At 43.6% G+C, this 13,309-nt stretch overlaps 1 protein-coding gene across 12 annotated transcripts in view; it reads left to right on the forward strand.

Annotated features, from left to right (window-relative positions):
- LOC123372784 overlaps window positions 1–13,309 on the forward strand; it is a 166,736-nt gene that overhangs the window by 128,276 nt on the left and 25,151 nt on the right. The window contains exons 9-10 of one of the 12 annotated variants that reach the window (XR_006580447.1): window positions 750–815; window positions 10,565–10,723. The exons of 10 other annotated variants lie outside the window; for them this stretch is intronic. Coding sequence is in view for 1 of the 2 variants with exons in the window: in XM_045021250.1 (XP_044877185.1) it covers window positions 10,565–10,723 (159 nt within the window). In the remaining variant the exon portion in view is untranslated. The remainder of the gene's footprint in view (window positions 1–749; window positions 816–10,564; window positions 10,724–13,309) is intronic. One more of the 12 variants, XM_045021250.1, reaches the window with a different exon arrangement.

The raw sequence follows: 13,309 nt of genomic DNA on the forward strand, positions 1-13,309 counted from the left end.
TATTTTTTAGGCATTATGGAAGCCATTTTAGAAATAGAATTACCTCTCATTGAAATTCAATTAGGAAATAAAGTAGAGTCCCAGAAAGTTTACTGGGCTTTGGCTCCCAACTACATTACAGGAAACATAGGTAGTGATGCCTATACTTAAGCTTGCATGATAATTTCCATAAAAAGATCCTGTTTTCAATTTCTTATAACTTTACCAAACAGCAGGAACTTTACATTTGGCTGAGTGGGGGAAAGGGGATCGAGGGGACGGCAGGGGATGTTGGCTCTGGTGTCAAGGATGTGCCTTTGGCTGTCCCTGTGAAAATCTCCATCCAAATTTGTCTAACATATGAGCCTTTTGAAAATCTCAGTTAGCACCTGCTTGGTAGAAACTTGTTAGAGTTTGGCAGCTAAATTCCCCAAAGATTCCATCTGTAGAAGATTCCCTGCAGTTGGTCCTCCATGCTGCAACAAGCTGCTGTGGTGCCAGGCAAAGGAACGGAGAGCAGAAAATCTTTCCTGTGCTCTCAGTGCTCCCCCTGCCAACGACCCAGGCAGCAAAGAAGAGATAGCTACCTGACCAGAATGCAGGGAAATGAGGAGCCAGTGAACTGCAGAAAAAGAAGGGATGGTCTTATTAAGACAGTTGAATACTGCCCTGGAGAAAAGCTGCTATTTAATGCTGAGCAAGTCACTTAAACTTAAAGTATGTTCACAGTTCTGGATGCCCATCTTGAAACTCTGGTGTTGGATTTGCAGAAGTGCTGAGCACTGCATAACTGCAACTGAAGTCCAATTTGAGGTCTGTGCAGAACAAATAAAATGGTAAGTGCTAAGTAGAAAAAATATGTGATCATGTAATTAAAGACTGTATCATAATGCATATGCACAAGATAACTGAATTAAGGTTGCACAGGCAAACATAATTCTTGCATTTCCTAACTGTTGCGTACTTGAATTTGCAACCTTAATGTTCTTGTAGTTTTTTATGTAAAGTACCAACACATCCTCTACAATCTCACAGTATGAAACCTATAACATTTAGAGCCAGAAGGCTTGATATATTTGCATCTGTAGTCCTGGATCACTGGAGTATCCTTTCTTCTTCACCTTTAAAATGACCATGGAACTAACCTTTTATAAATCAGGCTTAAAAAACTTTATTTCGGAACTCTTAAACAAAGCAGACTGCTTTTCTGCCTGTCTTTTACATTATCTGTTTCAGTGTTTCTTGTTGAAGATGCACAGAAATTCTATGATGGTAGGTACCTAAGAAATAAGATGATTGTTAAGCAGTATAGTCATTCAGAAAAGAAAACACTTCATAAATATTATATTTGTTCTAAAACTAAATTGGAATAACTTCTCTAGAAAAATCCCTGAATGAAATTATATATACACATTTTACAGTGTGATCCTCCATGCAGGGCTGGCTCCAGGCACCAGACGAGAAAGCACGTGCCTGGGGCGGCACATTGTAAGGGGCGGCATTCTGGCCAATCTTGGAGTGGCAGATTACAGCTGCCCTGCCGTGTTTTTTTGTTTTGTTTTGTTTTGGCAGCCTGGTCTGCAGCTCCAGAGCCCCCAGCCAGCTCCCAGCACTCCGCCAGTCCCAGCCCAGCCCTGCAGGGGCACAGACCCTGCCCCGGGGGCACAGGAACTCCCTGCAATGCGCCATTCCCCACCGCCTGCACCAGCCTCCCCCTCCCGCGCCACTCAGAGCCCGTCCTGGCCGAGCTGCCTTTAAAGGAGCGGCTGAGCCAGCACCTCCTGCAGCCCCCTGGGGTACCCCAAGGCCGGAGCGGGGAGCCCCTCTTGCCCGGTCCGCAGCTCTGGAGCCCCTGGCCAGGTACCCGTGCTCAGCCAGTCCCGTCCCAGCCCAGCCCAGCCCAGCACCTGGCTGCCCACGGGTGGAGGGACCAGGCGGGCACCGCCCTTCACCCCCCTGCGAGCCGCCTTGACTGCCCTCCATGTGCTCCCTGCAGCAGTCCGGCCACCCCTTTTTTTTTTTTTTTTTGCTTGAGGCGGCAAAAAAGCTAGAGCCGGCCCTGCCTCCATGAAGAATTTAACATAGTTGCGAGCAGCGGCACAGGAGGCAGCAAACAGAGCTGCTAACAGGGGAGTTTGCGTGGGAGTTAGCAGGGGGAGGTGGAAGGGGGCCGCGCCGTGTCCCCCGTGTTTCCCTAGGTACAAGCACCGAGCGAGGCCGGGACAGCAGCAGCCATGAGCCAAGCAGCAGAGGACACACCGAGGATGAGAGCATGCAGCAGCTGCGGTATGTACCTGGTTCTAGCAGGGGACCCAGAGCAGTACTATGTATGTATGAAGTGCCGCCTAATAGAGCTGCTGGAGGAAAAGATCCAGGGCCTAGAGCTGCAGGTAGAAACCCTGATAGAGAATAGAAGGGGGTTCGAGCAGCTGATGGAGCAATGGCAGGGCTAAGACCACTGAGGGGGGACCACCAGACGAGGAGGATGGGCGGTGGAAGCATGTGACTGTGAGAAGCAGGCCAAGGAAAAGGAGAGCCAGTGACGGGGAAATAGAGCTAAGGAACAGGTTTGAAGGTTTGGAGAATGAGGAAGGGGTAAAGAATATGGTAGCTGATGGTGGGAGGCCAAGGAAAAAGAGACGAGCGGCCAGTCCCATAGATAGAGGGGAGGAGTCTATGGAGGCAACACCAAGTTTGGGTCAGGGGAGACTACAGGATGGCTTAAGGGGAACCACAAGGGAAGATAGGAATGGAAGGAGCTTGCAACCAGGGGGAACGGGGGATAGGTTAGAGGACCGCACTGTCCCCAGGCAAAGGCAGGTCTACGTGATTGGGGACTCCATACTGAGAAGGTTGGACAGGCCTGTGACCAGGGCCGATCCGGAGAACAGAAGGGTGTGCTGTCTACCGGGCGCTAAAATACGGGATGTGGACCTGAGGTTGAAAAGGATCCTAAGAGGAGCAGGTAAGAACCCTTTGGTCATCCTTCATGTGGGAACGAATGATACTGCTAGATTCTCGCTAGACAGGATCAAGGGTGACTATGCCAGGTTGGGTAAGACGCTTAAGGAAATTGAGGCTCAGGTGATCTTCAGTGGGATCTTACCTGTCCCTAGGGAAGGGCGCCAAAGGGGTGAGAGAATCCTGACGATTAATAGTTGGCTGAGAGAGTGGTGTTACAAGGAGGGCTTTGGGATGTATGGGCACTGGGAGGCTTTTGGGGACAGACAACTGTTCTCACGGGATGGGCTCCACCTAAGTAGGGAAGGAAGTAGACTTCTAGGAGGGAGGCTGGCTCATCTGATTAAAAGAGCTTTAAACTAGACACTGGGGGGAGACGGTTGGGAGAGGCCCTGGTGCACTCCACGCCAAATTTATACATTGGGAGTGAGAACAAGAAGATAACAACAGATATAGCCAGAGGGGGACGGTTAGGTGTAAGGAAGACGGGGGGGACGGATACTAGATCGACAGGTCATACTGGTAGTACTGTGTCCCTACCGAGCGGGGTGAGAAGAGTGAGAGGAGCCCAACAGCAAAAGGTAGGATGTTTGTTCACCAATGCGAGAAGCTTAGGTAATAAAATGGAGGAACTGGAGCTCCTGGTCCGAGAATTGAAACCGGATATCGTAGGAATTACCGAAACATGGTGGAACGATAGCCATGACTGGAGTACAGGTATGGAAGGGTATGTGCTGTTTAGAAAAGACCGATGCAAAGGTAAAGGTGGGGGAGTAGCATTGTATATCAATAATGAGGTGAAATGTAATGAAATAACTAGCAATGCAATGGTTAATACGGAGTCTGTGTGGGCAATGGTCACGTTAGGGAAGAAAACTACCAGAGCCTCACCCGGGATTGTGATTGGGGTGTGCTATAGACCGCCAGGATCTAGCTTGGAGACGGATAGAGAGCTCTTTAATGTTTTTAAGGAGGTAAACACTAATAGGAACTGCTTGATCATGGGAGACTTTAACTTCCCAGATATAGATTGGGAAACAAATGCTAGTAATAACAATAGGGCTCAGCTTTTCCTAGACGTGATAGCTGATGAATTCCTACATCAAGTGGTTGCTGAACCGACGAGGGGGGATGCCATTTTAGATCTGATTTTGGTGAGTAATGAGGACCTTGTTGAGGAAATAGTAGTACTTGGCTCGAGTGATCACGAGCTAATTCGTAATGAGAGGATAATTAATATTGCATCTGAGACTAGGGTTTACGATTTCAAAAGGGCTAACTTTACTAAATTAAGACGACTAGTTAGGGAAGTGGACTGGACCAACATATTTAGGAATCTAAAGGTAGATGACGCCTGGGGTTACTTCAGGTTGAAATTGCAGGAGTTGTCAGAGGCATGTATCCCGAGAAAGGGAACTTTAGACCGAGCTGGATGACCAAGCGTCTTAGAGGGGTCATTAAGAAAAAACAGAAAGCGTACCGGGAGTGGAAAATGGGAGGGATCAGCAAAGAAACCTACCTTATTGAGGTCAGAGGGTGTAGGGATGCAGTGAGAAAGGCAAAGCGACGGGTGGAGATGGACTTAGCGAAGGGGATTAAAACCAATAGCAAAAGGTTTTTTAGCCATATAAATAGGAAGAAAACCAAGAAGGAAGAAGTGGGACCGCTTAAAACTTTAAACGGAGTGGAGATTAGGGATAATCTTGGAATGGCACAATATCTGAATGAATATTTTGCCACGGTCTTTAATGAGGCTAATGAAGGGCTAAGGAATAGTGATAGAGGGACCGATGGGAATGAAGATATGGGGGTAGACATTTCGGTATCTGAGGTGGAGGCCAAACTTGAACAGCTTAACGGAAGTAAATCGGGGGGCCCGGATAATCTTCATCCTAGAATATTAAGGGAATTGGCGAGTGATATTGCTAGCCCGTTAGCGATGATTTTTAATAAATCTCTAAATTCGGGGATAGTACCGTTGGACTGGAGATTAGCTAATGTAGTTCCTATATTCAAGAAGGGGAAAAAAAGTGACCCGGGTAACTACAGGCCTGTTAGTTTAACATCTGTAGTATGCAAAGTAATGGAAAAAATTTTGAAAGAGAGAGTGGTTAAGGAGCAGGAGGCCGATGACAACTGGGATAGATTACAGCATGGATTTACGAAAGGTAGATCGTGCCAAACCAATCTGATCTCCGTCTTTGAGTTTTAGACAAGGGAAATGCGGTATATCTGGATTTCAGTAAGGCGTTTGATACGGTACCGCTAAATTGGAAAAGATGGGGATCGAAATGAAAATCCAGAGGTGGATAAGGAGTTGGTTAAAGGGGAGACTGCAGAGGGTAGTACTGAAAGGAACTTTGCGGACGACACCAAGTTGGGAGGTATTGCCAATTCGGAGAAGGATCGGGATATCCTCCAGGGAGATTTGGATGACCTTGTAAACTGGAGTATTAGTAACAGGATGAAATTCAATAGTGAGAAGTGTAAGGTTATGCATTTAGGGATGACTAACAAGAATTTTAGTTATAAGCTAGGGACGCACCAGTTGGAAGTAACGGAGGAGGAGAAGGACCTGGGAGTCCTGGTTGATCGTAGTTAAAAAAGCTAATGCGGTCTTGGGTTGCATTAGGCGGGGTATTTCTAGTAGGGATAAGGAAGTGCTAGTCCCGGGAGATATGATTGCACTCTTTAAATATATCAGAGGGATAAATACCAGGGAAGGAGAGGAATTATTTCAGCTCAGTGCTAATGTAGACACGAGGACAAACGGATATAAATTGTCAGTCAGGAAATTTAGGCTTGAAATTAGACGAAGGAGTGCAATACTGGAACAGCCTACCGAGGGAAACAGTTAAGATTAAGCTAGATAAGTTTATGGAGGAGATGGTATAATAGGATAACTAGTCAATAGTCAAATTGGGTCAATAATATGATATTCTTAACCTCTTTCAGAGGGTATGGCTATCGGCTAATGTGGCCTGCATCTTGCAGGAGGTCAGATAACATTTGTTAATTTGTCTTATACCATTAGAGCTTCAGATGTTATTACTATATATTTGAGAGACAAAGTAATTAAAATCTAATTTTCTTCTGCGTGTTGAAGAAATTGGAACAAATGTTCATGGAAATGGAGAGAGAAGAAATCCTCTGGTGCTATTTCTGTAGCAGGGAACAAATAATTAGAATACTATAGTAATAACAGGCTTAAATCTTGAAAAGTAATTCATCTGCAATAGATATGAGAATATTGATGAATGATCAAAGTGAACTAGAAAAACTGGTTTTATGTTTCCGTTGAGGCTTTTCATACATTTTCCTAAGAAATCTTTCACTCGGAGAGAAAACCCATATTCACACTGCCACTCCAGAATTTGTTCATTATCTGCATGCAGTTAGGACTGTTTGGTTAATTAATTGCCTACAATGCCTGAGCCTAATTAATCTTCTAAGTAGCATTGTTTACTCCATTGAAAGCATAATAGAAAGAGATACTGCTCTATTCCTACTGCTCAGGTTCACACCAGGCATAGCTGTCAAATTTTATGTCCCTCATCAAGTGACATTTTTGTGGATGAAAGTGTTTGAATGAAACTCCTTTTACAAGTCAGCCTTCCTTCCTCCATCTAACAATGATACATGAATTATAATGCTTCTACCGTAAGACCATAAAGTGCTATCACCTGGGGGCTAGTGTTGTTATCCATGTTTTGCAAATGGGTAAGGCACCAAAAACTGGCATGACTTCCCATGGTCACACAGTGACTCAGCTGCAAATAGGATTTGAAAGTCCTGACACCCAATCCTGTGTGTTAACCACAATAACATCCTCCCGCATTTCATTCCTCTCTTTCCGTCTCACGGTCCCAGTCTCTCCCCATCTCTTTTTATTTGATCATTATTGTCTGTGCTGTCTTTCACTTGGTATCAGATTTAGGTGCCTAAGTCCCAGTCTTAGGTGCCACTGTGATCCATAAAACCCCAGCTCAGCTGTGGCCTAAACTCACTCAGTGCCTAAATTTGTGCTGGAAAAGTCCCCGTAGAGGCCTACATTTCTGTCTCTAGGCACATGCACTGCAAGTGTCAGGATGCATATCTCTTGCCTAAACTCAGCATAATCCAGAGGCCAGGGGAAGATAAGCAGGTGAATGCCTGTCTTCTTTGTGGGGCCTGAACTGGTAGCTGAGCTCAGAGGTGTCTACTGGATTGTGTTCCATTAAAATCTGGCCAGAGGAGGAGATGACCTTATAACTTCTTTTACCTCAATGGCTAGAGATGTAAGAGACCCCAGATTCAATTCCTGCCTCTGCCTGATTGAGAGAAGGGATTTGAACAGAGCTGTCCCACTAACCATTGAACTATGGGGTATTCTGTTGGGAGCGGGGGAGAGGGGTCTCCTTCAATCTCTCCTGTTGAAGCTATTCCAGGTTGGATAAGTACTTGAGCTATGTCTACACTAGAGGGTTTATGGTGCCACAGCTGTACCAATGCAGCTGCACTGCTGTAAGATCTCTCCTGTAGCCACTTTATGCCGACAGAAGAGAGCTCTCCAGTCAACATAATTAATCCATGACCAATGAGCGGTGGTAGCTACGTTGGTGGGAGAAGCTCTCCAGCCGACAGTGCTGTGCACACTAGCGCTTATGACAGCATAACTTATGTAACTCAGGGGGGTGGAATATTCAGACCCCTGAGCGACATAAGTTTTGCCGACATAAGTCATTGTGTAGACATAGCCTTAGTCATTGTGCCTGAGACAGAACAGTGAGAATGACACTATAGCTGGATGGTTAGGGCACCCACCTAGGAGGTGAGATACTTAGGGAGATTCAGATTCAAATCAGATTCCACAGGAGAGATTGAGGGAGAACCTCCACATCAGAATATGCCATAGCCCAGAGAGCTCTCCTGAGAGGTAGGAGACCACGTGTTTAAATCTTTTCTCCCTCTCAGGCAGTGGGGAATGGAACCTGGGTCTCCCACATCCCAGTTGAGTACTCTAACTACTGGGCTAAAATTTTATAAGGTGAGTTCTGCCGCTTCCTTCTCTAGCTGTTTGTGTGGAGTGAGGCAGGTGCTTAACTAATTCCCACAAGAAACTGCTTAGGCACCTAAGCTCCAGGAGAGGGATTTCCAGCTATTGATCACAATCAGCAATAAGTGACTCCTGCGGCCCAGACTTAGGCACCTAATTCCATGAGAGGGGTGAGGCTTAGGTCACACTTGTTGTTGGCATCTCCCATTGGCTAGTTTAGGTGGCTCCCCCCCACCCCTGGCATGCTGGCTTTTGCGGATTTCGCTTTTAGCCACCTCTTTCTCCCCATTCATTGTACGGGATCCTAGGTGCCTAACTCAGACTTTGTGGTTTCCAGTGTAGTTCCAGTGATTTTCTTGGTGCCTAGAAGTTAGGTGTTGCAATACCTAAGCCCCTTGCCTAGATCCCAGTCTTGGCCCTTTCTCTGCCACTTTTTTGTTGGCCTATTTCCTGCAATGGACCAGTCTCTCTCTTCTCACTTTGCCTCCATCCTTTCTCTCCCTGAACTTTATTACATTCCCTGTAGCCCTATCTTCCTCATGCCATAGGTGCCTCCAAGGATGGAATGCTGCTGCTTAGAAGCAGGAAGCAGCACTGCTGGTCACCTATTGCTTCCTGCTCCAGTGTGCTGCACTGAAATGCAGAGTGGAGGGTGAGGGAGCCAGCCGAGGGAAAAGTGAATCTTTGGGGGTAATGCCCATGAGTAGCATTTGGTAGCTGGGAGAAGGAAGTGAAGGGGGAACCTTGTTCACTGGCTGCAATCCTGCTATGAGTGATGTTTCAGCTAGCAAGAGTGAGTGTGTGACAACGTGAGCATATGGGTGACATTTGTAATACTGACTGGAAGCTCTTTGGGGAAGGGACTGTCTTTTTGTTCTGTGTTTGTAAAGTGCCTAGCACAGTGGGGTCCTGGTGCATATTTTGTGCTCCTTTTAAAAAATAAATTTAGTTCCAAATGACCATTTTGTTCTTATAGTAGACTGTTAAGACTTTATAATCACATGTGGGTCTGTTACGCCAGGATAATGATGATGCTGGAAGAACAATTTGTCTAGATTAGGTAGTGGTTTCCACTGCTGAACATCATTTGTTTGTTTTCGGGTCTGTTTTCTGAAATTCTTTATGTGCTCTTTTAACCATATTTAATTAGACCAAATAATTCTCCCTGGAGCACGGACATATACATAATTAGGAATGGAGTGGTGGGAATGTCTGCAAAAAAAAAAATGCAATTTAGCATAATTCCATTGGAGCGTTAACATGCTGACAGTTTTTGGCAGTTTTCTTTGATTATCTCTTTACAAAGAAGTAATCAACCATTTGATCATTGAAATGGACTTTGGGTGAAATATTCTGAAGATTTGTGAGCCTTGTTTAAAATAATTAAAAAAAAAAGCTTTTTGTACTCTTCCACAAGTGCTGTAGAGCTTCATTTTTAAAATATATAAATAAAGGAAGGATTAGAAAAGGGACTAAAAACAAACCACACACTCTCTTGTGGTGATATGCGTCTTCATCACTGCATAATTTACCTATAGTTCTGCAGTTCTGTAAAGCCTACACATGGTTATAGATTGATACAAATTATTATAAATACCACAAATTTCACACATCCCACAAAATGCTTAGGGCCAAATTATGGTTACCACTGCAAGGGTGCGCTGCAATGGCAGACAGCATCTGGAGACTGGTGGTATCTCAGAACAGATCATAATAATAATGCAACTGTGAGTGCAAGGGCCAATAGGGGAGATGAAGCCCTGCTTGCTGCACTAATGAAATGCGTTAGGGGCATAGGCAAGCCATAGCTTTCCTTCCCCCCCAAATACACTGGTTATTACCTAGAGACCAGTGCCGGGACAGGGAGAGTGCCTTTTGTACAGGTGTAGTAAGTGCCCACTGCTTGAATGCACTTCATAGATTATTCCTCATTCTGCACTAAGCAGAATAAGGCTTCCAGGTCTGCTCACGTGCATTCCCAAGCATCCCATTAACTGTCACTGCAAGAGATGTAACCTAGTAGAGCATTTGTGAGCTAAGTTTTAGTCTAACGGTATTCGCTTACAAATGCTATTTCTGTCATGGATGACTAGCAGAATTAGGCTTATGCTCCCTTTTGCTCTAGCAGAGAAATGTACATTTATGTGTTAACACCAAATTGTGTATAATCTTGTAAATCATATATTAACAGTACCACAAGACAACAACAGAAGAGGCTTTTAACCTTCAACCTTCTGCTGATATATCAGATGCAGACAGACTGGTTTCAAACCAATGAGCAGACACTTTCTGTTTTATTTGTCTTTTATTTTGAAAGTTTATTGCTTTCCATGTTTTAAAAGTGTGTTACAGTCTGAAATGTTTAAATAGGGTTGTTTGGATTAGTGGTGTCTCCTGCAGATAGTATAAGCGGCTCAGCAGTTAAAACTCATTCCGTGTGTACAGTAGGTGCCTTGCATGTCACTGAATTATTTAGTCCTGCAGCATGTACTCTCTTTCCACATGTTTTCTTGAAACTTTAATGAATTCTAAAAACACTGTTAATTAAAGTGGTGGTTTGTATCATTGAAATTTGCAAATGTTTTACAGGTAAAACTGGAGCACTCATTGAGCCAAAAATTCACTGTGGAGAATGTGCTTGCAATATTGCCTGCATTTCCCAAGGGGGCCCCTCAGCAACGGGCCAAAAGGGCTGCAGAAGCCCTGGTGAAAGCTTGTAATTGTTCCAGACTAATGACAATGCAACAGGTGAGGGAATATTGTTGGGTTTACTGAAGTTTTAACTTTTTTTCTGCATTTTTTAAAAAATTTTTTTGTATCTGGTGAGGCTCCTGTTGTGCTGACTTTGTTCCACTGACTGGTGGTGTAGCAGTGGGTGGTGGTGGTAAAGCCGAGAGAGTGCAGGCACTGGTACAGGGGTTTAACGTGTCAGAAAAGGCTCCTAGCTCTAGGCCAGCCAAAATATTATTCTTTTTTTGTTTTTCCACGTGTGGCCCATTTGTGCTTTCTGTATTTTGATATATACTAGATAATGTTTCAGTATAATATAAGTTAGTTTACATTGCATTGTCAATATACTTTTTCAAAATATTTACAGCTTGTCTGATAAAGAAAAGTGTTTCTAAGTTATAAACCACTATAAAACCAAGTATTTTTAATACCAAGCTTTTTTTTGCATTGATCAAGGGATGTAAAATGCTCTCCCATAAATAAATGTTACCACGTGTGGAGCATGTTTTTTAGCCTCTGAATCTGTTTAACATTAAAAAAATCAACAAACAGCAAATTCAAATATTTGAAAAAGATTGATTCCAACATTCTATAATGAGGGAAAAGATAACTAACATTTTTACCATTTTTTAAATATTGTCTAATGTTTGCAAAGCTGAAATTAACAATATGAGACATTAGCAACTTGTTCAGAATTAAGACCATCAGAATGTTAGTCTTCCTGGTCTGCCAAAGCTTTTTAACCTCACATTTGATGAGAGCTGGTATTAATGAGACCCTCTGTTATTTACACAGTCAATTTATGGATTTATCAAAGTAGAGCCTGTCTAATTAATCAGATTTCATGGCAGTTCTTTGAGAAGCATTAAGAGTGCTTTTAAGTAATTAAACTTGTGACTTGTTAATATTATGATTGGAATAATATACAGTCTGTTTTGGTGAGGAGTCAAACACTGAAGCATAAGAGTTTGATGAGGCAGTGTTTAAACAGTAAGCACTACTAGACTTCAATATTATTTTTTCATAATAATACTATAATAGGGTTTAGAGGCTCCCTGTCAGGATCAGAGTCCATTTTTGTAGGTCCTGTACAAATTCATAAGAAGAAACAGCCCTACTTCTGTCTGAACTTTTACGTGTATGATCTGTGGAAGTTCCATACTGTAGGCTCTGATAATCAGTTATCTTACAACTAGTTAGTTCCCACTCTACTTAATTTTAAAGAAACAAGTTATCTATGTTTGAGCACACGTTGAACAGGAAATGTATAAAACAATATTTGAGGAGTGTTATAATACTTGTATTTACACCATGGCAGTCAAAAACAGCCTGAGAAACTTGATCTTTAAGATTTTATGTATTCATTCATTTAATCTGAATTGCTTGTAATCTTATTCATGATTGCTATGGTTTGGGGATGTTAATAAAAGGTTTAATTCTTCTACGTAGGTTGATGCAGAAGCAGTATAGAAAAAGACAATGTCTGGCTTAACTTATCTCTGATTTTTAATGCTTGTAGATTTCAAAGAATTGCTGCACAATAGGAATTGGTTGAAAAAAACAAAGGATTTATTTATAACTTCAAAATTACAACAAAGGACATTTACTAAGGCACAATATCATAGCGAAGTATAGAAAATCGCATAATGTTTTGATTTAGGAGGAAGATGCAAATGTGTAAATGTTTTCCAGTTTCCTTAGCTTTAAATCTAGTCTTTTTTTTCCAGTAGTTCTTCTGTGAGAGGCAGGGCCGGCTCTACTGTTTTTGCCGCCCCAAGCAGCGTGCTGAATTGCCACCGCAGACGGGGCGGGTCCGTGTGCTGTTAGGGCGGGACACGTGTTTCCGCAGCAGTGGCAATTCAGCAGCAAGAAAGAAGCTGAGCCGCTGCAGACAGCTGAACATAGAAGTTGCCGCCAAATTGCCACCGCCGCAGAAACATGCATGCCGCCCTAACAGCAGATGGACTGCCCCCGCCGTCTGTGTCGGCAATTTGGCGCGCTGCTTGGGGGCAAAAACACATAGACTGCCGCCCCTTGCAGATTGCTGCCCCAAGCACCTGCTTGGAATGCTGGTGCCTGGAGCCAGCCCTGGTTAGAGGGATCAAGTCATTTTGAAACCTACCAGAGAATATAATGAAAATTATATTAATATATTAATCTTTAATATCAGAAGCTTTCTTGTATAATTAGTATTAGTATTTATTATATTTATATAATTATGGATGGATCAGTATCTAGATAGCATGAATGACTTCTCTCTGATGATCCACCCTAGTGGTGCTCTTTCAGTACATTGTTTATGTCATGGATCACATAACTGAGTAGCGCAATGTTGAAGCTCTTCTTGTTTCTTAATATTTTGGAGCATACATGTAAGCTGCTGGGGCCTGGGCAGCCTATCTGAGTGGAGCAGGACCTCGCCTGGTGGTTGTGGTGGCAGTTTGGGTAAGGACAAGTGAAGATCCAGGGATCAGGCACCAGTCCAAGGGTAAAACCAGAGTCAGGGTTGAGGGGCCAAGTCAAGGTCAGAACTGGAGTCAGAAGTTGAAGTCTAAACTGAAGAGTAAGCTGGAGTCAGAGTCCTGGATGTAGCCAGAGGATCAG

Source organism: Mauremys mutica, chromosome 6 (assembly GCF_020497125.1).
Source record: "Mauremys mutica isolate MM-2020 ecotype Southern chromosome 6, ASM2049712v1, whole genome shotgun sequence".
In the NCBI taxonomy this organism is placed as follows: domain Eukaryota; kingdom Metazoa; phylum Chordata; order Testudines; family Geoemydidae; genus Mauremys; species Mauremys mutica.